This window comes from Medicago sativa, chromosome 4, assembly GCF_051527215.1.
Source record: "Medicago sativa cultivar Bolivia chromosome 4, Bolivia_mono, whole genome shotgun sequence".
NCBI classification, from domain to species: domain Eukaryota; kingdom Viridiplantae; phylum Streptophyta; class Magnoliopsida; order Fabales; family Fabaceae; genus Medicago; species Medicago sativa.
The window spans coordinates 36,272,663-36,291,430 of NC_140752.1; the positions used below are offsets into that span (position 1 = coordinate 36,272,663).

The window sequence follows — 18,768 nt, forward strand, 5'->3', positions numbered from 1 at the left end:
ACAATATTAAATAAGAAATAAAGAGATAAGTGTTCTTTGGGTCGCCATAAATACACAGACGGTTAGGGAAATAACTTACGAACAACATTTTGTGTGTTTTTTTGGATAACAAGAGGGTCTTAGCCGGAAAAAAGAGAGAACTACCGCTTAAGCGGATAGTTGAAATACCAATAAAGTAAGCTTAAAATAACAAATTAATTTAAGCAGGACAATGCTCATATAACATCAAACAAAAACCTTCATCACATGCCATATTCGCCAACGCATCGGCACATTTGTTTACTTCACAAATTCCAAATCTTGTTCTCCCACACCAACTCCAACAATCTTCTAATATTTTGCAATAAGCTCCAACCATCCACAATTCCTCCTTCCTCTAAAGCACGAAGCTACTACCCAAGAATCAATAAGAAGCTCCATTTTATAAAAACCACACAATCTAGCCAACTTCAAATCTTCAAACACCCTCCAAAACTCTGCTACATATGCACTACAAGCTCCCAACCCCTTCGAATAAGGGGTTTTGGGAAGATAACTCTCAAATATTGTTTTTCAAGTTAAAGAACAAATAAGGGGTGTAAAGAGCAATTGTATTGAATCAACAAACTATTAAAAAAGGCCCAAAACCTTTTGAGAGACTGGTCCCAAACTAACAAATTAACACGCGCGGGACACATGAAACTGAACTGTTGAAAATTGAAATGTGGCGGTAACTCTCTCTCATTCAAAGCGTTTGTCGCATTGCGTAACAGAACAACACAACAATGGAAGATTCAGGAGCGATTCTCTCTCACATTTCATCTCTCAAGGAAATGCTCGATCAGGTACCTATTCTTCTCTTCGATTCGATCTTTCTTCCTCTTCATTCAATCTTCAATCATCAATATTAATTTCATTATTATTGTTCAATTAGGTCAACGAAGAAATCGAAGCTCATATTCAAGTCACACGCGAGATCGAATCCAGCATCGTCAAATGCGAAGAGATGGAGAATCATTTTGCAACTAAGGAAGCTGAATTGATCGGAATCTGTGGCGTTCTGCAGTTCGACACTGTTGGATTTGTAACTGTCGCTGGTTAGAATTATTCACTTCACATTTCATCTTCATAGTTTAACTTATATCATTGATTATTATGATTTGTTAATTAATTTGTGAGTTTATAGCAATATTAGATTAGTTCGAGGAATGTGATTCAGATTATTTTTTTTTTTATTATCAATCCAAATTTCTGATTTAAAAATAAATAAGCTCATGTATATTATCCTTCAATTTATAGCAGCGAAACTCCTAATGAAGTCATGTCTGGTATTTGACACCTACTAGTGTCCAACATCGACACAACACTGACACAACACTGACACTGACACGTATAATTACATTTAATTATGCTATTTTTTTCAAATTATTATCGGTTTTGATGTGTCAATGTTGTGTCACTGGTGTGTCTCTGTGTCAGTGCTTCATAGATATTATCTAATTGAAACGGAATGGAACAATGTTAAACCAACAATTTGATCGGTTTATTCTTTGCTTATTTATAAATAGCTTGGCATCTCTGAAGCACGGGTACTCCGTTTTGCTAAACGTACCCGTACCGGGTACTGCGCGGGTACTGGTACACGTACTGTACGCGTACTGTACGCACCCATGAAGCACCAGGTTTTTTTTTTTTTTAATGGTTGGGTACGGACGGGGTACTGCAGTGGTACTGATTGGGTACGTTTATCCTCTTTTTTTGGAGAAAATGGAGCAATTATAGTTTTTTTTATAAAAGTCAAACTTAACTCCACGCACATCCTCTTTTTTTTTGAGAAAAACAAGCCCTTTTATGAGAATTAATAGCATTGAAGCTAGTCATTTTACTGAAGATGAGGAAGGAAATAGTGATATCGACACAGTTGGAGTGTGATTTTTCCTACTCATGCATAGTTATTAAGTTTTATCCCGGACTTTAGTTTTTCAATTTGGATGTTTTAGCGTTGTAATTTTTTTTTTTGGTTGAATTTTTGTCGTCATTTGAGCAATATAATTTTCTCATGCAATGTTATTTATTTTAAATTAAAAAAAAAAATTATCGTAACGTACCCGTACCCTTGTTTTTTGAAAAATGCCGTATCCCGTACCCGCACCAGCACCCGTACCGGGTACCGTACCCGCACCCGTGCAACACAGCTTGGCATTTGAATTTTTAAGTATTTGATGCGCTTTTCATTTTAAAAACAGATTAAAATTGACTTTAAAAAAATGTAATTGAAAAAATAGTATTTGCAACTTTTTGGATACTAAGAAGCAAACAAAGTTTTTGTTTAAGCATGACAGGGTTTTTATAGAAGAAAGGCTGTTAACTGAAATTTGGATTGTTATATCAAGGTTTTTGATGTCTTTATGATGGCATAGAAGTATATTTAACAATTATTCTCTGTAGTATCGTGGATCATGTCGTGATCGCAATTTAAAACTTTGCCTCAGAGAATTGCATGAAAATTTGGTTTTTGGATGATGCAGACCAAGTCAAATTGCACAAATTCTTCTTTCCCAGTGACTGATGCACGTTGGCACTTGTGCAGGCTCGTGCCCCCACTTTGTTTTTGGTTTTCTTGGTACCTTTGCTATTCATGGTTCTTCACTAACAGTCCAACAGTTATATATGTGCAGTATTAATTATCAATAGTGTATAGCATCTCACTAAAGGCATGCTATATTAAAGGCATTTTCTTCCTAAGTGATTTCCTTTATCAAAGGCAAAAGAAGAGATTTCATCAATAACCGTTACAGTAGAGAATGTATATCTTATGTAGAAATAGGAGAACACACAAAAAATAGGAGTCTGTGTTAGTGCTTCATAGATATTATCTGAATGGAACGGAATGGAACAATGTCAAACCAACAATTTGATCGGTTAAATCGATTAATTAGAATTTTTCCTTTTGTGTTAATACATTAGGTTTTATTCTTTGCTTATTTTTAAATAGCGCGGTATTTGAATTTTTTAAGTATTTGATGCGCTTTTCATTTTAAAATTGACTTTAAGAAAAATGTAATTGAGTAAATAGTATTTGCAACTTTTTGGATACTAAGAAGCAAACACAGTTTTTGTTTAAGCATGACAGGAGTTTTATAGAAAAAAGGTTGTTTACTGAAATTTGGATGGTTATATCAAGGTTTTTGATGTCTTTATGATCGCATAGAAGTATATTTAATAATTATTCTCTTTAATATCGTGGATCATGTCGTGATCGCAATTTAAAACTTTGTCCATGGAGAATTGCTTGAAAATTTGGTTTTTGGATGATGCAGACCAAGTCAAATTGCATAAATTCTTCTTTCTCAAGGACGGATGCACGTCGGCACTTGTGCAGGCTCGTGCCCCCACTTTGTTTTCGATTTTCTTGGTACCCTTGCTATTCATGGTTCTTCACCAACAGTCCAACAGTTATATATGTGCAGTAATAATTATCAATAGTGTATAGTATCTCACTAAAACTAACATCTTGTACCAAAAAAAATTACCGGTAATATTTGCACGCTATATTAAAGGCATTTTATTCCTAAGTGATTTCCTTTATCAAAGGCAAAACAAGAGATTTCATCAATAACCGTCACAGTAGAGAATGTATATCTTATGTAGAAATAGGAGAACGCACAAAAAATTGTAAATATGTAAATTTATATGTATATATTGCTCCCGCTACTCAAAATTCCTGGATCCGTCATTTTTCTTTCTTGATAAAAAATCGAATCAACTCGAGCTCATATCTACCTAGCTATCAGTAACAGTCCTTCACTTCTTAATGGACATTAAATTAACATAGGAAGGCATTTTCTTACATATCCTGTTTCCTTTCTTTAATATATTTATTGATGTGTTTTGAGTTTTATTACCAATATAAGCATATGCTTTTCTTTAATCTTTTTTCTATCTGGTTACTTTTACGTTTTTCAACCAGTTACATTTATATTTCTTCAACATTTTGACAAATTTTTAACCAACTTGGTTTGGAAAATCTGAAAATGTCTTTAAATTTGAAATCAGCATATGGAGAAAACTTGGCTGAAAGCTTGTGTGTCTAATAGGTTCCCGACAAAGATTAGTCACTACTATGCGGCGGTGATGTAACATGGTTATAAAAAAATCCGAAGCTAGCTTATTTAACAGTTAATTGTTCGTTGATTTTTTTTATACAGTTTTGCTTATGTGCTGTAAAACATTTTTTTCTTCCTATTATAGCTGGTTTCAGGGAATCAGTGAGTACTTTGGAGAAGGAGTTGTGTTGTCTTAAAAACAAGAGGGACGATATGGTTAACAGAATGGATGAAAAACGGTATTCAAAGATTCTTTATTATCTCTGATTTTGTTTTAGACTTCACTACAAGTTAAATTTGCAACTGCTGGAATTATTTTTTGGGCTCCAGCAATCTCTAAAGAAAATAATGCTGTGCAGTAAGAACTATCCATTTTTAACTTTTTGTTTGGCTTTAAGTTTGCCATATGTAGTATGCATTTATGTTATGGTACTTGCATAAATTAAGATGAAAAAAACTGTACCTGGGCATTCACATGTGATTAGGTCGTATGGGATGGGATATTTTGTTATATATAAGATTTACTATTTATCAATAGTGCGAGGATAGCTCCAAAGAACCTAAAGTTGGCCAAATATAATAATGACAGTACTCTCTCAATCTCATTTTAAATGATCTAATTTGAAAATGTGAAGTATTCACATAACATATTTTGACCATATTTTTCTACTAATATATAAAGACAAATGGTAGCATATAAGATGTTGGATTTGTCATGATGAATATTTTCAAAATATCAAATTTTTATAATTTTTTCTAATTGATTATTAAAGATATTTAAGATCAAAATTGTGCATTAACACGTGTGACAGAGTCAAATGTCTCACATAATATTGGATGGAGGGAGGTATTTTTGGTTAGTTCTCATGTCTCATTGTTTCTCATATGGCTACATGTTAAATGTCACCATAAAACAAACGTAAATATATTGTTGTGTTTCTGTTTGAACATGTGTCACTGTATTGTTTTTCTATTCAAATAGAAAAGGAAACAGTGTATGTTAGGAAAATAGCAAAAGATACTCCAACTCAGATATATGAATTTATCTCTATATTCTAATGTCACTGTAATGTACCTTAATTATGTAACATTTCAATGTTGTATCCTAATTTGATGACCGATTGATTTGTTTCCAAGCAGGGAAGAATTTACTGCACACTGCCTAGAATTTCAAAGAGAAATTGACAATAGAGAAAATTGTAAAGTGAGGATTTTGTTGGCAGAGAAATATTCACTTGAAAAGGAAATTCAACTCTTGGATGAGAAGAATTGTGTTTTGAAAAATTCGGTTTTGGCATTTGTAGAGGAAATTCTTGAAGATCTTCATAATTCAAACTCAGGTAATACTCTATGTATACAAGGAAGTAGGTTTTTCATGCTAGTTATTACTTCTATGTTTATATTATTGCACCATGCTAGTTATTACTTCTATGTTTATATTATTATTGCACCAAACCAAATAAGGATTAACATATATATAGAAGTTAGAGAAGTTAATGCTGCAGCCTAACCTTTCAATGCACTTCCCCAAACCCCCTACTGCAGCATTAGAAGCTGAGATCCAGAGCAAGAACTGGGAGAATGAGAGATTACTTAAAGATATCAATGAATTGAAGACTACAATGTTTTCAGCAATTGGGAGCAGTGATAATATACTGTAAATTCCTTTCTTTAAACAAAAGTTAATTCATAGTTCTGAAGTATGGTTTGTCAACTTTGCCAAATTTGGTAATTAATTAAGATGGTACATTATTTGTAAATTTGCAGTGATCAGTGTATTGTAGTTTTCATGTTCTGATGAAGTAGTAAGAATGGCAAATGAGTGTCAGAGAGCTAGTCCTTTTGGTTGATAAATAATTAGCATAGCTATGGTATCATCTGTCATATTCATCCCTGTGAAATTAAATTTGACCAGTTATATAGTACATGAAGAATCGTGACTAGCAAGGAAATGTTAACTTCACATAATCCCAGGCGCAAGCCAAAGGAAAGACAGATTCTATTAGAAAAAAATCTAAATATTCGGAAAAATCCAAGCTCCACTTAGAGGATATGAAAGGTTTGATATCATTTATCTATAAGTTGGTTTTAGGAGGATGAGTTACACCAAAGAAAATTAGAGTCTCTTAACTAAATTTTAAGATTAGAAAATAATTTTTTTTGTTGTAGTTTTTTAAAGTCAATATCAAGTTAGTTTTTTACACTTAAAAGGTATTAGATCAAACTTTATTGTTCATCAATGTATGGAGTTGGTAGCTGACGAGGTCTGCGTTTAATGGGGGATGGAGTTGGTGGCTGAACAGGGGCCTTACTTGGGGTAGGTGGGTGATGTGGAGGATGTTTATTGTAATGATGATCTAGACGAAGATAATGAATACCATAAGAAGATGGTGGATGAGCAGGAGCTGGTGTTGGGGTAGGTGGGTGATGAGTACTGACCTCTATAGCAAAAACTGCCAAAGAACTCACTTGGAGTAAGGCTAACACCAAGACTAGAACTTTGGCCATTTCTCAATGCAATAAAAAGTAGCCTAAAGAGAGGTGGGAGAGCAATATTGATATCTTGGAAGTGTTCAAAAGAGTGTATTTGTAGGCGTTGATGCTTAAAATGATTTCAATATTTTACTATAAACTTAGTCAAAGCTAAAAGTTTAAAGAATTTTATATCTTGAATGTTTAAATGCTTTAATCAATTTTTTTATATTTTTAATTTTTTTATGACTTTTTTAATCCTTTAAATTATATAATTAATAAAAATTAAGGGTATTTTGATCAATAATTTTTTCTATATATTCATAACTTTTATAAAGATTAAAAATTATATATCTAAAGTTTACATGAAACTTAAGCATAATGATTTAAAGCATTAATATGATTTTACTAATAAATTTTATATTTACTATTTTCATTATTATTTTCAATCACAAAAATTAAAGTAAACTATTTTATTGAAAGAATTAAAAATGATAATAATAAATTTTCACTAACAAAATTAATTAAATTAATATAGTTTTTTGACAAATAAATTAATATAGTTGAATAGTATAAACATATTAAAGTAATTTTTTTATGTCCGTGTATAATATATAAGTATTATTTAATTTTTATATTCTTAATTGTGGAGACAATTTTTTTCTTCTTCAAGAAAGTGGATATTTTCCATTTTGTACTTCCTTTTCTTTTTGGTTAATATATTTTGAATGACGCAGAATGCGTCAATCTAGTTTAAAAAAAAAAAGGTATATGACATTCAATTGTGCATTAAAAAATTGCATTTACCGACGTCGATTAGTGCATATATTATATTGCGTGCCTAAAATAAATTCCCTTTTTATAAAAAAATAACATAATTTCTGCATACCTTGAATTCGGGATTCAAGATCCATCGAATTAGTCCCTCTGAGCTTAGCTCAATTGGTAGGGACATTGCATAATATATGCAGGGGCCGGGTTAGAACCCCGGACACCCCACTTCTTCACATTTAAATGTTTGAGCTTCACCCAATAGGCTACAAGACCAAGAAAGAAAAAACAGATTCATCAAATTAAAACTTAGTTAATTTTTATATTTTAATCAAAATAGTTTATTTTGTTAAAAAAAATGGAAAGGGAAACTATTTTTAATAAGGTGGAGCTAATGGCTAAATTTAGAACAGTCTCAAGTGGGATTTTAACCATGTCCTTTGTGATTACAATGTCAAACTCTTATCACTAAGATGACACATTTTGGAAAATCAAATCAACCTATGTTTTAAAATCAAGTATTACTAAAGTCAAACTTCATTAATGTAGTTATGAATCAAATATTGTCTCACACTAGTATTATTACATTTTGGTCCAATTGTTTATGTTTTTGTATAAAGTAAAACCACCTCTGTTTATCCCATAAAAGAGCCTAGTAGCACGTGCACGTGACATAGTTTTAAAACTCCAATATTTTTTCGAAGTATAACATGAATAAAGTTCAAATTCTTATCACAACAAAAAAATCCATACTAAATTTTGTTTATCCCAAAGGTGTTGAAAGGGATAGTTTTCTTTATATATAGTATATTTATAGATGTAACATTTAATTTTTTTTTACAGTAATGTAACAATTTAATTAACATCTAATGAACCTAATTAAAATGCCCTTTCTTGGGCTTTGAGTTTTATTTTTTTTTCCACTTGACGTAAGTAAAAAAAAATTATTTTCTATTTCTTATTCTATTGCCATGACACTTCTGCACAACTTCATTTAACTCCCATGAATTAACAGTTAGTAAATTGGCTAAGCTCCAACCAATCACTTCCAGGGTGAGACCTTGCAAATAAGCATGAGTTAAAGAAACCTTAGAAAAATGAAAGATATGGATACTAAACAAAAGAAAATGCCAAAAAACATTGTTTTTGACTTGCAAATCAACATCAGTAGCTAAAATTTATACATTACTGTTTCTTGTCGTAGTATTTGTCAAGCACTATCTCTGAATACTCTCCATAAGTAAGGGAAGCATTTGATGGAATAAGCTGTAGAGAAAGAAAAAAATTGAAAATTTCAACCCATTCTTTGACAAGAAATGTGGATTATCTATTTAATAAAATGAAGAGGTAGAAGGTATAGTCTGTTATCTAGATGAGGAGAAATGTTATGTAGAAAACTATCTTCGTGGATTTCAGAATTCTGTGTTTGTGATGGATTTTTAGTAGTTTAGTTAAACAAAAATCATTCAACGGTCCTATCATCAATTAAATTTAGAAGTTATGCAGGATACCTAAATGACTAACTAGATTCTCTGCATGAAGAACTTTATTGTCATATATGTACTTCTATGAAAACTATGATTATTTCTTCCAAATAAAAAATTCACATGTGAAATTGCAAAGTCTCTTTATTTTTCTGTTTTATAACATCATCTTTTATCCATTATGTAACCGGCATTGGACAGACACTAACACGGACAAGTCGACATCGGTAAAATTTTGAGAAAATAACATAATTCAACCTAATCACAAGTGTCGGTGTCGTGTCGTGTGTTTCGGACACCGGAACCCGCCTTCAATCAGAAGTGTCCATGCAACTAATGGCTGAATGTGAAAAACAATGATGACTTTTAGGAATACACAAACCTCTTTATGAATGTGAACCTCCTCGGGAAAACTGAGTTTTTCATCCCTGAAAAGAAAAATTATCAATATACAATAATAGATAGAGATCATATTCATCATTGACCTCACGCTAACTTGTGATTCTACGATTGAAGACAACTTTAAACCAAATTTAAGCAACAGAACAGCCTAGTTGATCTCATAGAACATACCAATCAGGTTGCATGAATAATGCAAATGTCGAGCGTTCAACACCAGAAGATTCCTCCCCTTTTGGAGCCTAAAAGTAGTATATCATCCATATTTTAGGTCAAAACATGTGAACCCAACAAGAAAGAAAACACAGTAAAGAGTTAAAAAAAAAACTTCATTAGAGTATCCAGACAAGGTAAAGCTATGATCTGAGTGACAAGTGGTGAATTTGGGAAAACATCTGATCCATTGAGTCCACAGAAACAATATGTTGCTTTGGCATTGAACATGGATTGCCGCCAACAGCAAAGAAAGCACACTAGAAAAGAGTACTAGACATACAATTTTTTTTACTAAGGGTGATACTTATTTAGTAATCCATTTATAAATATGAATAAATTAATAAACATTTGATATATCAAATTTTACAAGTTGGAAAATGCTAACAACTACCCTTGAGGCATTGGTATAGCAAGAGTGGAAAGCATATAAAAACAGAGAATATTTTTATTACAAGTTTGTCGCACACAGAACAGCAAGTTTGTTATGCACAGAACAGCCATTAGAATAGGTGTTATGCACCTATTTATCAATGAATGAGCAGGCCTCCAAAAAACATCATCTAATATTAAAAAACCACCAATACCCGAATCCAATAAAGCACACTAGAACACTTGTTTTATACGATTCATATTTCAATGCTGACATGAATCTTATAAAGCATTTTAATAAGAGGAATGCAAGTAACACAATCTTTAAACAATAATAGTGTGCTGTTTGCATTCCTTCTATTAAATAAGAACACTAGCAATCACTAGAAGAAAATAAACAAAGATATAATTATGACATCAATAAAAACATGATGGAGCACAATACAAGAAACCAATGATGTAAAAAATAAAATAAGGAATATATAAACAGAATTGATTCAACAGGGTGGCACTAAACGATGCTTCAAGTCTAGCACAAAATAGAGAGAAATAATTTATGTGCATTTTTCTTAATTTTTTTAATTACATGAACACAATGAGGTGTTGCACGAAGGATACCTCCAGAAAGTATTTCGGCAGTTTCACCAATTTGGTAAGCTATATCATCTGCTCCATAAACAACCTATAAAAGAAAATACTGAGTAAATGCATTGTACTAATTCAGAGAAATTCTAAGCATCATGTTCAAACCATTTACGAATAACGTATCAGATTTTACAATTTTAAACCCTCCAAATGCCCGGTTTCCTCTGAGCTATTTTTAAAAAGGAAAAAAAAAAAAAAAAAAAAAAAAAAAAAGGTCCATGGAATGCTTCCTTGTTTAAGGTCAAGCATTACTTCTCACAGCTGATGTGTTATATTGAATTTATTCATCCCCAGGCATAAGGGAAAGAGCTAAACTGCAACCCTAAAATTCCATGAATGAGTCGTGTGTCCTTGTGATGAATACTGACATAAAGGAGATTCATTCAATTAGTACAAGGTCTGTGATGACACTGCAGTCATTTTAATTGACATATCTATTGACCATAAAAAAAAATATTATACTTCAATAGATCTAGAATAATCATCCTAACCAGATACATATAATGCATCAATATGTAATAAAAACTTCCCCAAAAAATTACTGTCCAAACTATTGCATAGAATTTAAGTTAGGCTTAACTAAACCCTACAAAACTGGCTTTTTAAGATGGATGAGAGATGCGTCCCACTTATAAACACATTTCAAGGTCATATCTCATCAAATTTCGGACTCTCAACACTATTGAACACTATCAAAAGAATGGAGACATTTTACCAATAATTTTACCAACATAAAAAAGCTGCATATTATAAGTTTGATAATAAGGGAGAGAAGGATTCATCTACTTGAATGAAAGATGAACCAAGAAAATATTTTAATGTTGCAGTTACTTGCAATTCCAGAAGAAGAATGTGTACCTTGACAATCTGATCATTTCTTGTTCGGATGTAAAGACCAGCAGTACTGTCAGGGCAAGGTATTTCTACACCATCTCTTGTAAATATACCACATGTGAGACCTACATATAGAATCAAAATCAACATTGCAAAAGTTATGACATGTGAAGAAATTCAACATTAGTACTCTCAGAAACAGTTTGTTTTTAAAATCCATGGCTTCACTAATCAACTTGACTAGCATGAAAATATAGTAAAGCAGACCCCATGTGATATACAAATAAACATGCGTCAATAACCTGTTAGTGAACCATTGTCGGTATGCCATCCACACCAAGAAGACATGGAGTTGCCACCTGAGATTCTGTAACAAGTCATGTGTAACTTATTAATATAAATATACTGTCAGTCATATACTAAAGGATAGCCTAGAAATATTTTCTTAATTCAAGGATAATGACATTAAACTTGAAAGCTACAATACAATCTAAACATCATTTGAAATAAACTGTAATTGTTCTTGATAGGGCTCCAGGGTCCAACAGGTGTGATGACCCAATCATTGAGCCCAATTCACACAAGTATAGCTTCTACAAGGCTGTAGAAGATGAGGGAATAATAGTTGGGAGATCCCTGAATTTTAGGGACTTTTCTGTTATAATAGAGAGGGAAGGGTAATGTGTACCTCATTGAGAAAGTTGTTAGAATCTGTAAGGAAGGATTCCTCTATAGTTTGGGAGTTCATTGAACTCTGGTTTTTCCCCTCATTCTCTGTTTTCACCATAGTAGAGCTTCGAGCTCACCAATTTCCAATTCAACAATAACAGTTTATTTACCTAAAACTATGGTTTCTGAGTTCTTCTGCTACCATCCTATCAGTATTTCAAAAGAGTTAAACATCATTAAAGTGAAGGTATTGATTTTATCAAACATTTTCGCTTGCAGGTCATATTTTGCCTTTTAATGCGGTATCCAAAATGTAACTGTTCTTCTGCTGTCATCATATCAGCATTTCAAAAGAGCTAATATTTGATATTTAACAGCTTTTGTGAATAAAAAATGTTAAAAGTAGAAACAAGGCTTGTAGCTCAATTGGTAACGGCCTAAGTCTGTTAAGGCTTGGGAGTGATTGTGAATTTAGAGGCTCAATCCTGCACTAAGGCTTAAAGGAAACACTATCCTGAAATCATAAAGTCAAATTTAAATTTTAATATCAAATTCATAGGTCCGGTGCATATTATTATCAATTTCATTTTAGAAAAGTAGAACAAAATATTTTTTTATGAAATTAAAACAAAGAAACTTGCATATTAGGATATTTGAATGTAAAGAAAGATTAAATTTAAGGAACAAGTCTCCATTATCCAGGGTTGAATTTTTCTAGTTATCAACAAACAGGAGGGAAATTTGAGTGATTAATTTTCAATTAGAATGACTTTGTAATAATGTAGTATAACTTTAAAAGGTCAAAGAAAAAGACAGATCAAACTAAATTGTACTACGTCCATCCCTTTTTATAAGAGTAGTTTACAAAAAAGTTTAGTCCCTAAATATAAGATCATATACAAATTCATAGATGCATTGATTACTCTTATTCCAAATATACCCATTATTAATACTACCAATTTGTCTTAGTATATGAAAAGTTAACATTAAATATATATTTAATTAAGGGTAATCTAGTAATAGTCACACACATTTGAGACAACTTTAATACTCCAACAACGTTTCTTAATACACGTGATTTTTGTAAACTACACCTATAAAAAGGGACAGAGGGAGTATCAATAAAATCCAGTCAGCAATGTGAACATTTATTTTGGTGACCAATGTTCACATATTGATTCTGCTAAATACTTTTAGTAAATCAACAAACATATGCTTGGTGGTTAAGTAAGATATCAATATAAAGGTCTTCTGATAGATATTGGTTCAATACCAAACAGATTTGGAACAATTTCTAGTATTTATTGATACAAACAGAATCACAGTACAGAGAATAACACACAAATCACACAGAATAACAAAGATAAAACATAACTTCCCTAAAACAACTGCTTGACATAATAGAAACTGCCATATTCAGTTTTGGTTCCTAATAGGAATTCTAACATCTTCTAATAAGAAAAGACACATTGTAAAGAAAATTACCCCTGTTGTGCAGGAAAGTAATATAGCAAACGTCCTTTGTGACTGCGGGAGCGATTAAGTATTGATTCCAGACCTTCATCCTTACGAATTTTCATTCCTTTGGATACTGACAAGGTTTGAATGTAAACATTGATCAGAAAAGCAATAGGAATGAGGGAAAAAATTATAGGTATAAGAAGTTGGTTATGAACAAGAAAATAGAATGCGACGGATGCCACTCTTCTCATGATTTAGTGCACCACCAGTCATAGAAGCTGGCTCGGGCCTTAACTCAATGAAGGCTAAGAAGTTCTGAAACTTTGCAAACTTTAAAAAACTTAAAGATGATTCCTAGCATACTGAGCAATGTAAGAGAATATAAAAAGGAAATAAAAATTCGATGAGCATTATAATCCACCTAAAGGCTAAAACCAATCAGATGTTTCTTTCCAAGATAGAATATCACTAGAGATATTTCTGTGTAATAAAATAAATCAGATGCTCTTTTCTCAAGATAGAATAATCACTAGCCCAAACTCTCATTCATAATCCACCTAAAGTTATTTAGAGCATTAACAGTATAAGAAACACCACTTCGTCCTCGTGAGCTTAGCTCAATTGATAGCACAATGCATAAAATATGCAAGGTCCGGGGTTCAAACCCCGGCCACCACCAAAAAAAGTATAAGAAACACCACTTCAATATCCAAATAAATGTATTGGTCAATATTCAAAATAGGCTAAATAATTACTATCCCTAGGAAAAATTAATTGGTCCACTTCCAACAAGTTACAGCATGTATAAATAAAAAGGTAGAGTATCGGCGGTTAGAAATGCCTTTGTCTAATGCCAAACAAATAACAATAGATGTCTTACCATATTGATCACAGTGATATGCCACCAACAAACCAACATCAAATATCAGCTTCCCAAGTGCTTTGAAAGCTACATGCCAGAAACAAAAGAACAGTATACATGTAACCAATCATGTTACTATCCAGCAAAACATAAAGATCGAATAATCTGAGACAAGTTATTGCTGTTATCTAAATTTAACAAGATTTAATAGTATAAGCATCATGCTATTAACCTTATAAATTTAAGTTCAAAATCCAAGATATGACCTTTTTATAGTTTTCAGTAAAGAGACAAAATCTGACAACAGGTATACAAAATCAAACTGCATGGTTTGATTGCTGCCTATATGTGCACAGGCATAGCAACTGCATGCTCATTCATGTAAAAGCCAAGAAAAGAAAACAGATTATAAACACAGAAATTTATATCCCCAATATAAGAAAAAAGCAGTGCAAATGCAAAATCAATTTAGGCTTCAGGGTGTACCAAATTCAAGTTCTGGTAATGTGCTTTTGGGCCATACATTTGATCCACAATATGATGGGTACCTACAGGCACACAAAATCCAAGGAATTGCGTATGATCATATATATCAAATCACAAACAGTATAATACAAAATTGATGATGATAAAAAAGGTAAGCAACATATAAAATATATAAATCACAATAAAGAGTAACATATAATTTTACAGGTATGCATCTACATTTATTTCAAATGATAAGAAAAAATAATTTATAGACAGATGATTACTCAGTATAATTCAGTTCTGCGAAATCTTGCATGTAAGGTGTATAAAATCTAAAAGAATAACAATTGAATTATGATAGCGAGTATTGCTCCATAATATCCATATCCATATTTAAGATAAAAAAACACCTACAGCAAGAAACAACTAAAGTTTTTAAAACAAATCAAATGTTCTCATCTAATTTACCGTCGTATCAAAGATTTATCTGTTGTAGGCGTGTCAAGCATAGGATTGGCATAGAAAGATCCTTTTAATAAATCTGCACTCGGAAGAAAAAAATCGATAAATGAAACCAGCCTCGCTTAAAACTGTAAATAACTAACTGATTTAACAAAATGCATCTATGCAGCAAAGTATTAGAATTTAAAAAATAACATATACAAATTAAATGTAATATATAGTTGAAGTCGCTTTCTTTTATAGCAGTTCAGATTTACTACTGTTATATGAAGAACTCTCTGTCAGAAAGTCATTTCGAGAGCACCACTTGAGCATCTCAGATTACACTTCTTTTTTCTCCTATACCAATGGTAAGCATAATATACTTGTGGAATAATCAAATAATCTTCAATAACCCGATGTACTCAATTCAGAAAGTTATTAGAAAATGTTTCTTTGTTTTACACATTTCTGTTACCACTTTGACTAGAATAATACACTTATTCATTCTCATCAAAGATTATCATGTTGGACCACTTCCTCACAATTTATTTTGAATTTGAAATACACAATTTCAAAACTTGGTTACAGTTATAGAAGGTTTTTTTTTTTTTTTTTTTTTTTTTTGTGGAGAGAACCATTTTTATCAAAGAGAGAAGAAAGAAAGTTCAATAATGGGCAGGGTAAGGCGTCCTATTAAACCAACAATTCAAAATACAATGCAAAACGTACTTTGAAATTAAAAAGGCACCAACATTGTCAAATAAATATGCATATCCAAAAAATCAGCCGATATATAGAAATGGTTACAAAAACGAGAGAGAGAGAGAGAGAGAGAGAGAGAGAGAGAGAGAGAGAGAGAGAGAGAGGAGAGAGAGAGAGAGTGAGAGAGAGAGAGAGAGAGAGAGAGAAGGAATTATCAAAATCTAATGCAAAGCAAATTAAGGTTTCCCAAAGAGAAACCAAAAAAGAATTCATTATATGCAACAGATGAGAGAATTACCAGGCTTGCCAGATTCAAGTTTCTCTTTCCCATGGCTCCAGCCAATATTATATCTACAAATTCATTGTGAATAGAAGAATCAGAAGTCATTTGCTGTTATAATATATAACAAGTGATGTTCGTTGGACCGATGGAAAACAAAAAACTTTAAACTGCATAATGCGATGGCGGAATTAAGTGGAAGTGAAAATTTAATAGTAAGAAGTTTTAAAAAAAGATAGGTTACCTACTGTTAGGATCTTCAAGATCATCTTTTACTTCTTTAGGAAGATTTGCCAATCTGACATAAAGAAAGGAAAATGTTATCATCAATAATAACTTACCTTGGTGCGAGATGCAAAAGATTTCTACTGATAGGATCATCAATCACTGCTAGGACTAAAAGCAGAAATAGCATATCAAAACACTTACCTTGGTGCGAGATGCAAAAGATTTCTGCGCAACGAAGAGTATCCTGGGACCTATAATTAACTCCAATTAAGTTATTATGAAAATACAAATAGTAGTACATACAGCCAGAAAATAAACCCATCAATTTCCAGTTCTGAAACTTTATAACATATCTACAATCATCACTTTTAGGATAAGATAGAGCTGATGACAAGAAATGGGCATCGCCTAACTCTGCTGTCATTTTTCACTGCAGAAACCATTATACAAACTAGCACAAGGTGTAAGTTCAAACTGAGAAACTTCCCATAAGTGTGATAGTTCTGAAATTTTCAAAACAAAAAAACCTAGTCATATGTTTGAATCTTTTCTTCGTAGTTTGATTTACGGGTGAACATTGGTTACAGTCGGATTCGGTCCAAAATCATCCACCCATAGCAAACCAAATAACACGAACACGAACCCATCTTTGTCCGATTAAGCAACAGTCAGAGAAGATAACATTTAGGTTATTGATGGGACAATTTGGCGCAGGCATAATACTGTACAATGTGAGGGAACTTAAACTCTCTAAATACTTGGATCGGGCGGATTTGGGCCCTACTGGATTTATTTTGGGCAACCAAACCCACCCAAATGAAGCCATTTTTAACAGCTTTTAATCACTTGGTACCTGAAACCCACCTGAAATGGACCAGGTTAGCCTACAGTCAAAAGTTTCACGCATTCATGAAGTTGGACTATTGGATCTCGATCAACCAGCCAAGGATAAACTCAATGCATGAATGTGTCAAAAATTGATCGCAGCATTTCCTAGTTTGATTAAGGTTCAAAGACTTGATTCAACTTTACATGCAAACACTAACTAACAAACAAAATTAAAAATTAAATTTATTCAACCGCAACTTATCCAATAAACAAATTCAATTCATTCCTCCCTAAAAATCAAAAATTGCAATTGTGATTCATCAGTAATAATTCTAACATAAATACAAACACAAATGAAAATGAAAAATTGCACATACATCCGTGACTGATAGAATCCCCAAACCATTAGGTCCAAAACCTTCTTCAATCTTCAATGACAAGTCGTGGTTCTTATCCTGTCACAATAAAATTCAAAAGAATATAAATAATAATCCAAAACTATATCGTCACGCAGATAAAAAATATACAGCCATAGTCAAAAATCAAACCAAGTATCAATAGTTGGTTATGTGGTGACAAAAATAGATTTACACATGTTTGTTTCCTCTAAAGTAGAATTGATTTTTTCTCCATAATTGATTCTACTTGAAGCTAGAAATCATAGCTTCTTATTCTAAAATAGATTTTTACACTGAGATTTATTATTCAACTCACGCTACCATTAATGTATTCAAACATAAATCACTTTATCTTCAATTCAATAATTTTAGCTAGAATCAATTTTACTAAAGCAATTCATTCAAAATCAATTATTCCCAGAATGTTTGGTGGTTCCACTTCTAGAGTGACCAAAATTGATTATGGAAGTGTAGAATTGATTCTGACATATTTGGTTTCTTTCTAGTACAATTGATTTTACCTCTAGAATTGATTTCTTCTTGAAAATAGAATCTGTAACTTTTGATTTTATAATTGATTCTCAGACAAATTTAAATTCAACTCACTTTTACATAAAATGTTTCCAAACATAGCTAGAGTCAATTTTAGAGAATCAAATCACTCAAAATCAATTTTAGTTACCGCAAACCAAACATACACCAAAAATCAATTTTAGAATCAAAATCTTCAAATCTGTTTCAAGTAAGAATTACAGCTGCAAATTTGTTTCAAAATCTTCAAATTATAGCTTCAACTAAGAATCAATAGTAGTTGGGAGAAAGCGAAACAAGTCAGAGCATAACTATAAACAAGAGAGAGAGAGAGAGAGAGAGAGAGAGAGAGAGAGAGAGAGAGAGGTGTTACTTGGAGGTGAGAGAAGGGAATTGAAACGGTGGAGTAAGAAAACATTGTATGGTGGGGAACGACTGCGTTTAGAGGAACAAGGGGCGGGAATGGAGAAGAGTTCAACATGCGAATAGCAATCATTCAAGTTTGAAATTGAAGATGACACGGCACGGAAACTCAATGTATTTTTTTGGTTACAGAAGCAAATTAGAAACAGAAAAACAGAAGGCAGAAACAGAAAACAGAAAACAGGAAAGCAGAAGACAG

General features: G+C 32.2%; 2 protein-coding genes across 4 annotated transcripts; one reads left to right on the plus strand and one right to left on the minus strand.

Annotated features, from left to right (window-relative positions):
• Positions 1-696: 696 nt before the first annotated feature.
• On the plus strand, positions 697-5,939 carry LOC146929080 (uncharacterized). 2 transcript variants are annotated; one of them, XM_085701159.1, is made up of 5 exons: positions 697-824; positions 914-1,076; positions 4,231-4,324; positions 5,223-5,425; positions 5,631-5,939. In XM_085701159.1, the coding sequence occupies exons 1-5, from the start codon at positions 765-767 to the stop codon at positions 5,744-5,746; spliced, it is 636 nt and encodes a 211-aa protein (XP_085557285.1). In that variant the 5' UTR covers positions 697-764; the 3' UTR covers positions 5,747-5,939. The 2 variants fall into 2 exon arrangements, with proteins under 2 accessions (XP_085557285.1, XP_085557286.1); XM_085701160.1 differs by having other exon boundaries at positions 5,226-5,425.
• Positions 5,940-8,282: 2,343 nt separating this feature from the next.
• On the minus strand, positions 8,283-18,761 carry LOC146929081 (uncharacterized). Of its 2 annotated transcripts, none has more exons than XM_085701164.1 (16): positions 18,520-18,761; positions 17,595-17,672; positions 16,591-16,640; positions 16,406-16,459; positions 16,180-16,232; positions 15,204-15,276; positions 14,754-14,815; positions 14,286-14,354; positions 13,430-13,535; positions 11,578-11,642; positions 11,300-11,400; positions 10,383-10,478; positions 9,386-9,453; positions 9,195-9,240; positions 8,512-8,594; positions 8,283-8,388 (listed from the first exon to the last, which is right to left on the minus strand). In XM_085701164.1, the coding sequence occupies exons 1-15, from the start codon at positions 18,640-18,642 to the stop codon at positions 8,514-8,516; spliced, it is 1,125 nt and encodes a 374-aa protein (XP_085557290.1). In that variant the 5' UTR covers positions 18,643-18,761; the 3' UTR covers positions 8,283-8,388; positions 8,512-8,513. The 2 variants fall into 2 exon arrangements, 1 of the variants encoding a protein (XP_085557290.1); XR_015005959.1 differs by having other exon boundaries at positions 8,307-8,388; positions 10,415-10,478.
• Positions 18,762-18,768: the final 7 nt, after the last annotated feature.

Bases quoted from the DNA above. Each gene is read 5' to 3' on its own strand.
- LOC146929080 (XM_085701159.1), top strand. From the start codon at position 765: ATGGAAGATTCAGGAGCGATTCTCTCTCACATTTCATCTCTCAAGGAA. The intron at 825-913 runs GTACCTATTCTT...TTGTTCAATTAG, and splicing joins TCAAGGAAATGCTCGATCAG to GTCAACGAAGAAATCGAAGC. The intron at 1,077-4,230 runs GTTAGAATTATT...TTCCTATTATAG, and splicing joins TGGATTTGTAACTGTCGCTG to CTGGTTTCAGGGAATCAGTG.
- LOC146929081 (XM_085701164.1), bottom strand. From the start codon at position 18,642: ATGATTGCTATTCGCATGTTGAACTCTTCTCCATTCCCGCCCCTTGTT. The intron at 15,277-16,179 runs GTAATTCTCTCA...TTCCGAGTGCAG, and splicing joins ACTTGAATCTGGCAAGCCTG to ATTTATTAAAAGGATCTTTC. The intron at 11,401-11,577 runs GTTATTGACGCA...TTCTATATGTAG, and splicing joins CGACAATGGTTCACTAACAG to GTCTCACATGTGGTATATTT.